Genomic DNA, 14,226 nt, shown 5'->3' on the forward strand with positions numbered 1-14,226 from the left:
CAGTTATTTCTCTTGCATCTTATTACTGAATTCCCTTCACCAGCTGTGGGGTTGTTTTTTTTTTTCCTTCTCATTTTATACTATCTGGATAATTTGTGTTTCCCTGGCTGTTCATTTTTAAGATATTCATGTTTATATTCTGTTTAATGCTAATTAAATTAAGTCAGAAAGTTGGTTCTTTTCAGAATATGTAAACCTATGCATATTTGAATAAGCAGCGTTAAATATATTTACAATCACATAAAATACAGTACCTTAACACATAAATAAAAGAAAAACCCACAGCTAAAAATCACTTTTAGAGGGATCATTTACGACTTAACAGTATATTGGCAAATAAAAAAATCTTTTTGTAATGGAAGGGGGGGACTTTTCCTTAATTAGAACTTCTAAAATACATCCAAAAAAATACCTCCAAGCTATTTCACACTGACACCAATAATAACTATTAAAGTGGAAAAGTAAGTCAAATCAAAATAGTAGTAATAAAATTTAGCAGAGTCACCAAAAAAATGAAACACCATTAAATAAATAAAACTGATTCCCCATGTATTGAACTAGAATATGAACTAAATATATTTGGGGAAAAAATACAACTTTTGTGTTATCACAGGCATTTTAAAGAAGCACTCTGATTTGGCTATTGAATTCCCAGTTTTCTTTAAAAAGATAAATTCTTGATAATGGGATAGTTTACGGAATACAAAAAATAAAATAAAATGTCTCAGTATAAAAAGTATAACATCTACTCACTGAATATTTTTCAGGACACAATGCAAACAAAAGCAATAGATTTAAAGTTTTCCATTGCATTCACAAGAATCCCTTTCTTCCTAAAATATTTGGGCAATACAGAATTTATAGATGTATATAGACAAATTTGTCAAAATCAAGTGCACCATTTTTATAATAACTTTGATCCTTACTGATAAACTTCGATATGGAAATGAACAATTTTTTCTCCTGAGTTACACCATTTGACATAATTCCCATACAATTTCCATCTTTTTGCCATGTATCTCTAACCCATTTTTCATCTCAGAACTGCCATAGATGCAATCAAACAGGCTAAAGACCAAATAATAATAATAATAATAAGTCTTAAAGAATCACTGGAGGAGGATTTGTTGCAAGAATGACAAACCAAAAAAAGAGGGGCCTTTCACTTTTTCAGCTAAAGCTCTCAGATACTTGGGAGAATACATCTCGGTAAATACCAAGGGAATTGGATTACAAAAAAAGGTGAGGACCCTCACTGAGAAATCATTTATGTCCATTTTAAACTGAGGGCTAACTCAGTAGTAAAAATGAAATACTAAAGTAGAATCAAATTCTCAGATAATATGGCACTTATTCACTATCTCTAGGTTCTTATTTAAAAAGAACTCTGCAGGGGTGCCTGGGTGGCACAGCGGTTAAAGCCTCTGCCTTTGACTCAGGGCGTGATCCTGGAGTTCCGGGATCGAGCCCCACATCGAGCCCCACATCGAGCCCCACATCGAGCCCCACATCGAGCCCCACATCGAGCCCCACATCGAGCCCCACATCAGGCTCCTCTGCTGTGAGCCTGCTTCTTCCTCTCCCACTCCCCCTGCTTGTGTTCCCTCTCTCACTGGCTGTCTCTATCTCTGTCAAATAAATAAATAAAATCTTTAAAAAAAAAAAAAAAAAACTCTGCATTTCCAGATTAGAAATTCGCTAGCATTCCTTCTTTTGTATTATAAGCAGATGGTCATACAAAAAGGGCTCTGCATCAAAATTACATCAACCCACCTCACCCCCCTGTTGGGGCCAAGTTCGATTACTCTACCATGAAGACCAGAGTTCTGATGCCGCCCTCCGTAGACTCTTCAAACATTTCTCATTTTAACAGAGGAAAATGATGAAGACGTTTGTTATTCTATTTCTAGGTTGGTATTTCTATAATCCACAGGGGAAATAGGAATCTCTTCTAATACATTTTGGATGGTGTAGTAGGTTAGTATCTGCTAAAAATTTACATCCACCTACAACCTCAGAATGTGACCTTATTTGCAAATAAGGCCTTTGCAGAGGTAACGAAGGCAAAGAGTTCCTGGTTTCCCCTAGATTCTGCCTAGGGAAAACAGAGGGCAAGAAGACCCTTCCACTCTCCCTCTGTTGTCCAGGTATCTTGGGCAGACAAGGAACAGCAAAGCCTGCTGTTCCTTCTTTTTTGTTTTTCCAAATCTCAATCTCAAATACAGGCGTTTGAAAGTCAAATGCTGAGAGTTTCACTCCTTTTGTTATCTTCAAGTTTCTGCTAGTCCTTTCCCCAACGCAATGGAAGTGGAAAAATTTAGCGGCCTGCTGTAGGAAAAAAAGGACAGAGAATGCAAAAAATTCAAGGGAAGAAAAACTTTGTTAAAACCCCCAAATATTTTCCTGTCACTGGGTTGGCACTTCCTAATCTATGAGAATTAGATACAGAGTATTTATTTATGAGTGTGATGGTGATGATACATATTCTTAAATTTTAAAAAGATTTTAAGAATGTTTGAAGTGTATTCAAGGACTCCTTTAATTTTTAATTGGGCCCGAACTGAAAATTCTGGAACACCAAATATTCCTTTATTCCTTCCTAAATACAGCTTTTTATTCAGCTGTCAGAATGGTGGTAATGTCGAGCAGTTTGAGGTAGAACTTAGCTCTTCTTCTCATTTTAGAATATTCCATTTAAAGTTGGTGGCTTGCTTCTTTTAAAGTTAAAAATGCAAGAGGAAAAGTGACATGGGTCATGAGTATGTATTAATACACAACCACGCATTGTATGTTCAAAAATACCCGGTTTTCTATTTCTTATTCTCAAAATAGCATTGGAAATACCTAAGTAGCTGAACCGTTGACTTTTCTATACACACAAACCTCAGTTTATTTTGTTAAGTTTTTATTTAAATTCCAGTTAGTTAACATACAGTGTGATATTAGTTTCAGGTGTACAACACCCGTGATTCAACAGTTCTATACAACACGGGGTGCTCATCACAAGTGCACTCCTGAATCCCCATCACCTAATTCACCCATCCCCCCCACCCACCTCCCCCTGGTAACCATCAGTTTGTTCTCTACAGTCAAGAGTCTGTTTCTTGGTTTGCCCCTTTCTCTTTTTTTTTCCCTTTGCTCGACGAACCTCAGTTTAACCTCAAGTTCGGTTATCCAACAATGTTTAACAAGGTTTGGGTTGACTTCACCCAGACTTCCATCTCAGAGCATTTCTTACTAGATAGGCCACAAAGAACAGTTTGCTTAGTGGCCTTAATTTCCTTTAAAATAGGCCCAGGATAACGTCACACCCCTAATTTCTTCAGAGTTGCCTCCAAAGGTATTAAGCGCCTACAAAGGGGCTAATGCAGTCTGCCCAGCAAACTACTATTGTCATTTCAAATTCAAGGAGATCCCACATAGTTAGTTGACAGAATTGTTCTGCCTGGCCAGTCAGCATCCAAAGGTTTATTCTAATGGCCCAGGGCACCTTTACTTTGGGGATCATTACTTTCTGAGAAAAAGATTCTCCCTATGTACCAAGAATGGGTGCTGAAAATTGAGTAAATGTCTAAGAATCAGAAATGCTCCACTTTACGTAAATCCAAACTTTATATAAATTATTCATTCATTAGTCAGTAAGTAGGTATACGCTGTAACCCATGGGACTTATGCCTTCATTTTAATAAAAGAGGAGACCGGTTCAATGCAGCATGCTTATATCCTTGGGACCTCCTCTCAGGGACTCCAGTCCCTTAACTTTTGATTATTCAAAATCTAAATATCAAATACCCAGGAGTGGCTCCTGCAAATCTGTGGGAACTTTGAGAAGCCAGCTGTCAGAACTAGAGGCAGCACCGTCCCTGGGGGCTGGCGAGAGGTGTTAGAGTTCTGAACCCCCCCCAACCCTGCCAAATCCTGATCTCGTAGGTAGTATGGAAGCCCAGAAATCTGCATTTTTAACAAACACAGCAGCTGAATATCACACGCTTTAACATTTTGAAATGATTCACTTCCCGATGCGCAGACAATTTTATTGCCATATTCAGAACACCTAGAAAGTGATTAATGAGTGCAGAGGAGTGGTTTTCAAACTTCAGCATGCCTCAGATCAAGCTTGTTAAAACCTAGGTGGCTCAGCCCCATCTCCGGTTTCTGATTCGATGCCTCTGGAGTGAGGCTCAAGCATTTGCTTTTCTTCTAAGTCCACAAGTAATGCTGATGCTGCTGGTCCTGGATCTACGTTTTGGAAACCAGTGACCTAGGCATACTCTTTCTAGTGCAGATGCAAAAGCAAACACTTTCCAAAATGTATGGTGTCCCTCTAACAAGAATTCAACAAAATTCAAGATATTTCTTTAATGCCTGCTTTCTCCTTTCCTCATGCCAGCATGCATTATTAATCCTAAGTGGAGATATAGCACACAGCATTTCCAAACATATTTCACCACAGACCTCTCTTCTCATGGAGAATCCCAGGAAACTATTTGAGGAGAGCCTAATATAGCACCGTAGCAAATTAGTGCATTCAAGAAACTTGGACCTGGGGTGTGCCCAGCTGGTGTGTGACTCTAGATCTCAAGGTCGTGAGTTCAAGCCCCACTCTGGGCACAGAGCCTACTTAAAATAAATAAAAACATATTTTTTTAAAAAAAGAGAGAAGAAAGAAAAGAAACTTGGACCTTTCCGATTTGCATCCAGACCTCATCCCTCGAACCCCCACCCCTGCCCCGCACCCCACACCAGTGCCGGGAGAATCGGAGAGCATGGAAGGGGGAGGTGACTTGTCCAGAATTCTAACTGATGTGTAATCGACTTTTCCATAAAACTAAATTATAACAAATACTTGGTGCAAGTGAAATAATGTTTTAGTTATTTCCTATACCACATTTTAAATATGTTTAAAGTACCTCTGTGGTCACTGAAGTATATAAAAAATGCATAAGTTTATAAGATTATTTCCTACTATACTCTCATAAGGAGATAAAATGCATATATAAATAAGCATAGTATGAAGCAGATTACAGTAAGTGTAATAAGAAAGATATAAACAACGTGCCCTTAAATGAAGGACCACTTGCATTAATCTTACTTAAGTGTTTGGACTACTCACTATTAACAATCAGCAACTTTGCTAAAAGAAAAGAAGTATGCTTTTTCTGACCGACAGGATTTTTCTGTTACTAAATCTAGCTGTGCTCCACTGCATGTGGGAAGGGCTCTAGCTGTCCTCCAGGGTGAATTTCATAATGCAGTTCTCCCAAAACTTGTTTTAAGACTCACCTGGGACACCTTTGGAAAATATAGATCCTTAGACCCCATACTGACCACATAAATCAAAATCTCCAATAGAGGAGCCTGGAAAACTGTGTTTTCAATAAATGCCCCAGTTCCCAAATTTTACTGTAGAAGAAGAGACTGCGTTTTCTCTGAAGTGTGTTGAGGATAGAGCCTCATTCATTCATTCATTCACTCAGCGAATATCTACTAAGCCCATGCAGATGTTTCTTGGTCTGTGTCATTAATTTTTTTTTAAAGATTTTATTTATTTATTTGACAGAGATAGAGACAGCCAGTGAGAGAGGGAACACAAGCAGGGGGAGTGGGAGAGGAAGAAGCAGGCTCATAGCGGAGGAGCCTGATGTGGGGCTCGATCCCAGAACTCCGGGATCACGCCCTGAGCCGAAGGCAGACGCTTAACCGCTGTGCCACCCAGGCGCCCCTGTGTCATTAATTTTTATCCACACTGTGTTAAATAACAAATATTCAACTGACTAAATTGATCAAATTGGCTTTATTTAATGATTTATGAATCGAGCAGCATCCAAGCTAGCAGCTAGAAAGAAGCTTTGTTGTGCTGTAGAAAAGGAAGGGTTTCTAGGGGCTCCTGGGTGGCCTAGTCGGTTAAGTGTCTGTCTTCACTGAGGTCATGATCTCAGGGTCCTGGGATTGAGCCCTGCATTGGACTACCTGCTCAGGTGGGAGTCTGCTTCTCCCTCTCCCTCTGCCCCTCTCCTCTGCTCGTGCTCGCTCTCTTTCTCAAATAAATAAATAAAATCTTTAAAAAAAAAGATCTTAAATTAAAAAAAAGGAAAGGAAAGGTTTCTAAAGGCCAGAGGGAACCAAAAAAAGGAAATCATTAACAAAGAATGCATTGTTTCAGGCAAGGTTACCCTCCCAAGAGAAACAGAAAGGGTTTATCAGCGGATTACCTCCTAGCGCTGACCCAGAAATTTCAGGTTGGCTGGTTAAAGGTCACACTCCTGGGGTATTAAGACCGCTGTTAAATCTCGGTTTGCTGATGTGGGATTAGCAACAGTGACACCATTTGGGACCCGCTGTCTCCTTTTTTAACACTAGCATCATTACATCAATTTTTAGCTAGAAAAATCGCTTTTATAGTAAACATATATATTTGTCATTCAATGCTGTTCATGCAGGAATACCAACATATAGGAGCCCATAATTCCTACCACTGTGTTCTTTGAGGACAGTGCTCATTACTACCCTGCGATACCTCAAGAGAAATCAGAGAATCAGACTTCAGTGGGATCATTACTCAAGTATGAAAAACCATTCTGCTCACTGCCCCAGACGTCCTTAAAAATGAAGGAATTAAAATATAGAAACACATATACCAAAAGCTGTTTTCTTAAAAATGCTAACTTTCCAACTTTGCAATTTTGGCTACAATTCCCATGTTCTATGTTCCTGCCTTCTGGCGGGAGGAAGTAATGGGTGGGAAGAAGCAAATGCTTTGGGAAGGCGGAAAGGAAGGTAAAGCTAATTATTGAAAAGCTTGTGTGTTTGAAGATGTTGCTGTTGAAAAAGAAATCTCCCCGGAAAAGATATGTTCTATCTTGGGGAAGTATAAGCAGGTTTGTCCTGTTTTTTTCTGCATTTTAAAATTCTCCACATCTATCCTAGTATCTCCTCTTCTTCTCCTCTTTTCTCTCTTTTTTTTTTTCACTCTGTGTGTGCATGTGTATGTGTGTGTGTTGTGTGGAGGTGCAATAAGATAGAAAGGGAGAGAAAAGGAATAGGATTAAGAAAAAGAAAGAGGGGTTCCTGGGTGACTCAGTCAGTTAAATGCCCAACTCTTGGTCTCGGCTCAGGTTATGATCTCAGGGTCATGGGACTGAGCTCCCCCAGGGTTCCGTGTTCAGAGGGCAGTCTGCTTAAGATTTTCTCTCTCCCTCTCCCTGCCCTTCTCCACCCCCACCTCCATCCCACTTGTGCTCTTTTTCTTCTCTCTCTAAAATAAATAAATAAATCTTTTTTTTTCAAGATTTTATTTATTTATTTGAAAGAGAGGAGAGAGAGAGAGCACACAAGCAGGGGAGCAGCAGAGGCAGAGGGAGAAGCCGGCTCCCCACTGAGCAGGGAGCCTGATGCGGGGCTCAATCCCAGAACCCCGGGATCATAACCTGAGCTAAAGGCAGATGCTTAACAAACTGAACCACCCAGGCACTCCTAATAAATAAATCTTTTTTAAAAAGGAAAAAAAGCAAAAGAGAAGCAGCATAAATAACTATATTGTGTGAATTTGTTGAACCAAAATATTGCAAACAAAGCCATATACAGTGAACCCCTTAAAATAGAGAGTAATGTTAAGGGACAAAGGATTAGCACAGGGCCCCAAGCCCATGATTTTAAGCACTGCACTATCAATTAATGGTAAAAACGCAGCACATTGAAATAGTTCATTTGTAAAAACTGAGTTCAAGACAGGGCCTGCTAAGAACCAGAGTGAACGAAAATCAACATCTACTGGCACTGACCCAACCCCCTGATCTCATAAATTTCCTAGCAGCGGTGAAACACTAACCACAGAAACAGCCCTATGTTCTGGAATGCTGTCACCTCACCTAATTTCCATTGCTGTTTTCTGAGGTCTGGGTGGATGTATCAGGGATGTGAACATGACCATGGGGTGTGTACGTCCTCCTCCTACAAGCCAACAAGGCACTGCCAGCCTGCAAGGAGAAATTCTTCAGACCTTTGCAAACTACTTCCTCCCTTGCTCTGTAGATACACAACAAACTTGCTTATAAAAATAATTAATGACTCAACATACCCAGAGCCAAATGACTTATCTTACTTGTTTTATTTATCACATTTATAAAAGCATAAAAAACCATAACATAAACATGAAAATTAATATATTTTTAAATTAAAAATTTTTTTTAGTAATAGTTTAATGATTTACAATGCTTTCACTGATTCCATAAGTAACTATGGTGATGAACGTAAATTCCAGTTAATAACTACTTCTGGTTGTTGTTTTAATGAATTTTTGTGCAGCTTACACAATTCTGATGTAAGAGCCTCAATAATGGAAATGAAATAGACAACAGAAAAATAGGTAATAAACAGCAATAGCTGGATATTTAAAGCTGACGTCACACCAAAGTTGAAATTCTGTAGGTAGACTATCAACTGATAAATCATGTATTTGGCCTAGAAAAGAGAATATGAAAATAATTTTATTATTTTAACTCTTCAGTAATCCTTAATAATCTGTTTCATTTAAACTTCTTAGAGGCAGTTTTTCCATCTGTAAATGGAGATGACGATAATGATCGAATAGAGTTATGAGGAAAAATAAAGTATCTGCTACAGTGTAGGAGGTATTTGCTAAGTACAAGTTTTCTCAGTGCTAAGTGCTAATATTCAATTCCTCTGTTAAAATGGGGGAATCAAGGGACACCTGGGTGGCTCAGTCAGCTAAGCTTCTGCCTTCAGCTCAGGTCATGATCCTGGGATTCTGGGATCAAGTGCGCAACATCAGGCTCCTTGCTCAGCGGGGAGCCTGCTTCTCCCTCTGCCTGCCACTTCGCCTGGCTTGTACTCTCTCTCTCTGACAAACAGATAAATAAAATATTTTTTAAAAATTTTTTAAATAAAATGAGGGAGTCAAAATCTTTCACAGAAGTCTCCTTTCTTATATCTAAAGATATGAACCAAGTTTTTAAAAGTAAAAGCTTGCTAAAAAGCCAACAAACACAGACAAACCAGGAAAGGGGGACAGGCCAATGCCATAAACCAAAACCTGACAGCCAAGGAAACAAATAGAAAATTCTGCACTGGATCTTAGCCAAAAGGCCAAGAAGCAATACAAATAGATAATTCTGGAGCCCAAGAGTAGAAAGTTTTGTAAGACTCCTGACCCTGTCCCCAGAACCCACATGGGAGATGCAGAAAAATGTTGAAAAGTGTCATCATTTCTGTAGCAAGACCACAAAATTAACTACACTGAAGCTCAGAGTTTCAGAAAAAATGCACTGCTTTGTCCTCACTCATGAGATCCTGCTTGAGCTCCCAAAATGCTGTAAATGTCCAATCACACTTAAAACCATATTTTAATCCAATAATTCAAATGGTCTCTGTATCTATCAGGGTTTAATGCATAAAACAGAACCCACTCCAGGTATGTTAAACTGAAATACTTACAAAATCCCCAGTAAGGCTGGGAGAGTGGGCATCAGCAAGGCTCCCATCGGCGCTCTTGAATCCAACAGCACACCAACATGGCTGCAATCCAGAGACTGAGACAGTGGCTACCACCACCACTGCTGATCCTGCTGCCCCTACCACTAACACAACTGTCTCTTCGCATCCACAAAGATAGTGATACCCAAATTGCCCTACTGTTGCTATAATTGCCTCTTAACACAACTTCTCTGTTTTAGACATACCAGCAGGAAAATGATCTGTACCTTTCTTCTACCAACCAAAATGTGTGTGAGTGTACCCCATCCTGGCTGTGAAGGAGATGTGAGATGTTGTAAGCTTTTCAGTCTCTGCTTTCCAGGAACACACCAATGAAGGGGGAATTGAATGGAGGTTGAGCAATTCAATCTACAGTGTCCACTCCAGGTCCATTGCAGTTCTACAATACAATGGTAGACGTGTCCCTCATAATCTACTCCTTTGGTGACTCAGTCAAGACCCATATGTATTTCCCTCCTAACTTCATTTAGCCTAAGGCAACGTTGAGTCTGGATTCAGTCAACAATCTGGCAAACTATTGCTTGAGCCAGCATACCGAATCCAGAAACCTGTATTAATGAGCTTTGCCCAAAGTTATAGTCCCTCCTCCTGGTCTAGTACCGTCAGAAATTGTTCCCACGAAATTTCCTTGGGTTTCTGCTTATCTAAAAGAGCAAAAATTTTTGGTATGTCAATCTTCACTTCCTAAGTCCGACTTATGCTTAGCTTCTGGGGTGTGCTTATAATAGGCTGGGAGTCAAAGAAGAATGCTCAAAGTGTGGGGCCTGGAGAGACTTCACAAGTTATTTACCTCAAGTAAAGTAATAGTTGATCTCCAACAAACTACAGCAAACCTCATGGGACAGGGGAAGAGAGCTGTTATGCTGGCAGGATAGGTTGCCTGGGCTAAGGATTTTGAGTATTCAAATTCAACTCAACACATTCAAATATCCCATTACAGTTCACAGGGTCTCTCGCCTTCCAAATGAGTGTCCTAATGTTCACTTAAAAGAGATAACAAAACATGAATTAGGCTTATACTGTAACCTTGGTAACCCATTGGATCAGATTCTATCTGATTTGAGTTTACATCAACCTTGAGATCACAAGAGATAAAAGATTATCTTAGAGTGGTCATGGAAGCTCCCTGGTTCTCTGAACTTTTTCAAACTGATGATGTTAAACACTGGGCTTATCATTTCCTTGCTTTAATCTCTCCAGGACATCTCCATAGCTCTCTTATTCCACAACCCTTGAAATTCCTCATTTTCATTCTAATGATTTATCATAACAACCACTTTGCCAGAGTGTAGCTTTCAAAGGAGCATGTCATAAGGAAGCCAAAAGTGATCATTTAAGTAACTTCTTTGTCGCACTGTGCCATAACCTTTGAGAGTCCTATTTTCTGATAGTAAGAGTATTGCCATTATCCTCAAAACCAACCAGGTCAGCTCATCAATCCAATGTTTCCATCCTTGAGAGTCTGTTATCCACAATCCCCTCTGAGAGGAGGAAACAGAAATCACTCTAGATTGGGTTTTGGTGGAGGGAACCCTTAAGAAAAAAGATATTTCCTACAAGGAAGAAGGTGTTTATAGAATCATTGTATAGGCTATAGAAGCAGTAGTCAGGAGTGGGGAACAAACCACCATCATTGCAAGCTCATGATCAAGAAGTATCTACTGCTGTTGCCACTAGTCACTAGTGTGTAACTAGTACTGCTAATCATCTCTTTACCTGTGAAACTGAACCCTGAGGCTGGCTGCAGTAACTGCCCCCGCTCGAGCTAGATACCCACAATACTGATATCTACAAATGTCCAGTCTCACTTGTGTGCATCCAAATGGCAGAAACTTATCTATAACAAGAACCTTAGTGGCTCGAGGTCTGGAAAGCATAGATTTGAGTTACCAACTTCTAAAGAACGAGAAAGCATTCTAAACCCAGTATAGAAAGAGGAGGAGCAAACTGCACAAAATCCACCATGGTCTCAATAACTTGTAGTCTCTATTTGGCTGTATAAGTTCAGTCTTCCCAATTTCCTCCCCTTCCTCTTGTTTCTCTGCCTGAGATGTCATCCTCATGATGTCAGAGGCTGGGGAGGCACCCTGAACTGGTTCCTGGGTATTCAATATCTGGTATTTGCTGTTTCTAGGGATGTCGTTTCTGGCCCCCTAGTTACTAGTGCCCAGCTGGGGTCTCGTGCTGAAATCCGCAGATGGTAAACTTAAGGGCCATCACTTATCTCCCTCTGAATTGAGATCTCAGTCTATTACTTCACTACATTTATCTTGAAGTCTTCTTTAATAGACAAAAGAGTTTTAAAACTAATGAAGCATGCTAAAGGAAGGAGACTATTTTAAATACAATGTTTAAATAATCTCTCCAATTTTTCACTTTTCACGGGATTTCTTTATAAAAGGAAGTCTAGTCTTACAAGTATAAATAGCATTAATGTTATGATATCTTTCCTTTTCCAAAGATGATCTTCATGGAGGAGTTAATGAGTGTGGAAAAATGAGAAAACAACCTGGAGAAGGGGGGAAATCGTACAAATTATATTTCATCAGATATGAGCATATTCCCAGAAATGTAACCTTTCAGTTTCAGGCAGTTTGATAGATTGTGGGGACCATTCACCAATCCAGAGAATTTAGAAGAAGTAACAAGATTATATGGAAAAATATAATGAGTTGCATTTTAGAAATGTTGAATTTGAGATGCCTGTAGTAAACCGAGTGCATATTATCACAGTAGGAAAAGTGCAGGCTGGAGATATAATTTGGAAGTCCTCTGATAAGAGCTGGAAACATGGAAATGATCAAGACCATGTCACCAAATCCATGCAACTGTACAAAGTTGTAATATCTGGATTCAAGTCTCAGATTTGAATTACACATCCAAGGAAGAAATAATTTATAAAATCAATGCTAGATTTGGGGCACCTGGTGGCTCAGTCACTTAAGTGTCTGCCTTCGGCTCAGGACATGATTCCAGGGTCCTGCGATCAAGCCCCGAGTTGGGCTCTCTGCTCATCGGGGAGGCTGCTTCTCCCTCTCTTCCCTACTCCTGCTCTCTCTATCTCTGTCACTATCTCTGTCTCTCTCTCTCAAATAAATAAGTGAAATCTTTAAAAAAAAAAATCAATGTTAGATTTAATACTAGTTTATAAAAACAGAATAAACTTTATAGTTTTTATCATCTGCTCACATGTTTATGCATCCTTAAAGAGTCCTGGCAACATTCTGAAAAAATTTTAGAACCTCTGGAAAGGATTACGTTTGAACTCTCCCAGTAGAGTGAAGACTTGTACCACCTGCAAAGATCTCCAGAGAAGTTGTGCCTATGTCCCCATTCATAGTCCATTTTATCACATGATTGGCTTCATTGTCTCTTACGGTTAAAGATAACTAAAAGGTCATAAGGAACTTTGTGAAGGAAAATTGTTTTCTTTTTTTCTCCCCAAAGAAAGACTTTTACTTTTTTGTGTTTTTTAAAATAATACAGGAGTTTACTATGAAAATCAGAAAATAGGGCGCCTGGGTAGCGCTGTCGTGATCCTGGAGTTCCAGGATCGAGTCCCACATCGGGCTCCTCCGCTGGGAGCCCGCTTCTTCCTCTCCCACTCCCCTGCTGTGTTCCCTCTCTCGCTGGCTGTCGCTCTGTCACATAATAAATAAAATCTTAAAAAAAAAAAAAAAAGAAAATCAGAAAATATAGATGAGAAAATATGTAAGCATTCAGAAGAGAATTCCTCTTAAAACCATCCGTGACAACATAGTACCCTTTTTTTAAAAAATGGAATGCAATCATGCTGGGCATGTTATTTTTTCTTCTCTTCTCTAACAATCATGGCTGTCTATCCATCTCAACATACCTCCCACGTCAGTTTAAATGATAGAAGCAGACTGAGGGAATCATAATTAATATGCTAGGAACAATGTGCTGTATTTCAATACTTAAGTAAGTACTGTTTCCTAAAATATGGTTCAAACACTGCTTGCTGAAAAATCATCTGCAGTGCCCAGAGTGGAGACTTGGGGACTCCTCTCAGACCTATAAAATCAGGACCTCCAGGTGGGGGGAGGCCCAGAAATTTGCATTTGTCAGCAAGCTCCCAGATGGTGTTTATCTCACTAAGTCTGGGACTCTCTTGTTTCTTTTAAAGAAAAGAACTATTTTTCCCAACACACCAGAATATTTCTGTTTTCTTGAACTTTTCTGCTCTCTGATTTTTATTTTAGGAGACAACAATGGGTGGCCTTTGCAATTTGACAAGTATATCGTCGGTTACCACAGAATGACTTCCCCATATCCCTTTGAGACACAAACGTCTGAATGCTGTAAGTAATCAGAAGGATTGAGTCTCCTTTTCCTGGAGTTCGTAAAAAGATACCATGTTTTTAAAGGTTGGATCCATCATATTTTTTTAAAAAGGTAAACTATAGTTTTCTAACAGCAAACTCTATTAGACATGCAGCCTTAATTTGGGGTTTCATTTAAAAGTGAGTCAGGGATCCTAAGTATAAAAGCAATATATTATGCCAGATATTGTTGTGAACAAAATTAATGTCCCTCAGTCAGGGTTGCTATTGTATGTCCCTTTTTCACAATCATTATAGACTCTGCTACAAAGGAAACTGTAGAAACAGTAGAGCAGAGAAGCTGTTTACACTTTAATGTTTGCAAGTGAAAAAGCTTCTGGGGTCTAAACTACTTTAGAACTACAAAAAA

The 14,226-nt window shown here is 39.3% G+C and overlaps 1 protein-coding gene across 15 annotated transcripts in view; it reads left to right on the plus strand.

The window, feature by feature from the left end:
• The window catches only part of RXFP1 (relaxin family peptide receptor 1), a 100,212-nt gene that overhangs the window by 38,740 nt on the left and 47,246 nt on the right, over window positions 1-14,226 (plus strand). For all 15 annotated transcript variants that reach the window (XM_026499555.4, XM_026499554.4, XM_048212152.2 and 12 more), the window contains one exon: window positions 13,737-13,835. In XM_026499555.4, the coding sequence (XP_026355340.2) occupies window positions 13,737-13,835 (99 nt within the window). The remainder of the gene's footprint in view (window positions 1-13,736; window positions 13,836-14,226) is intronic.

The sequence above is a fragment of the Ursus arctos genome, unplaced genomic scaffold, assembly GCF_023065955.2.
Source record: "Ursus arctos isolate Adak ecotype North America unplaced genomic scaffold, UrsArc2.0 scaffold_11, whole genome shotgun sequence".
NCBI lineage: Eukaryota > Metazoa > Chordata > Mammalia > Carnivora > Ursidae > Ursus > Ursus arctos.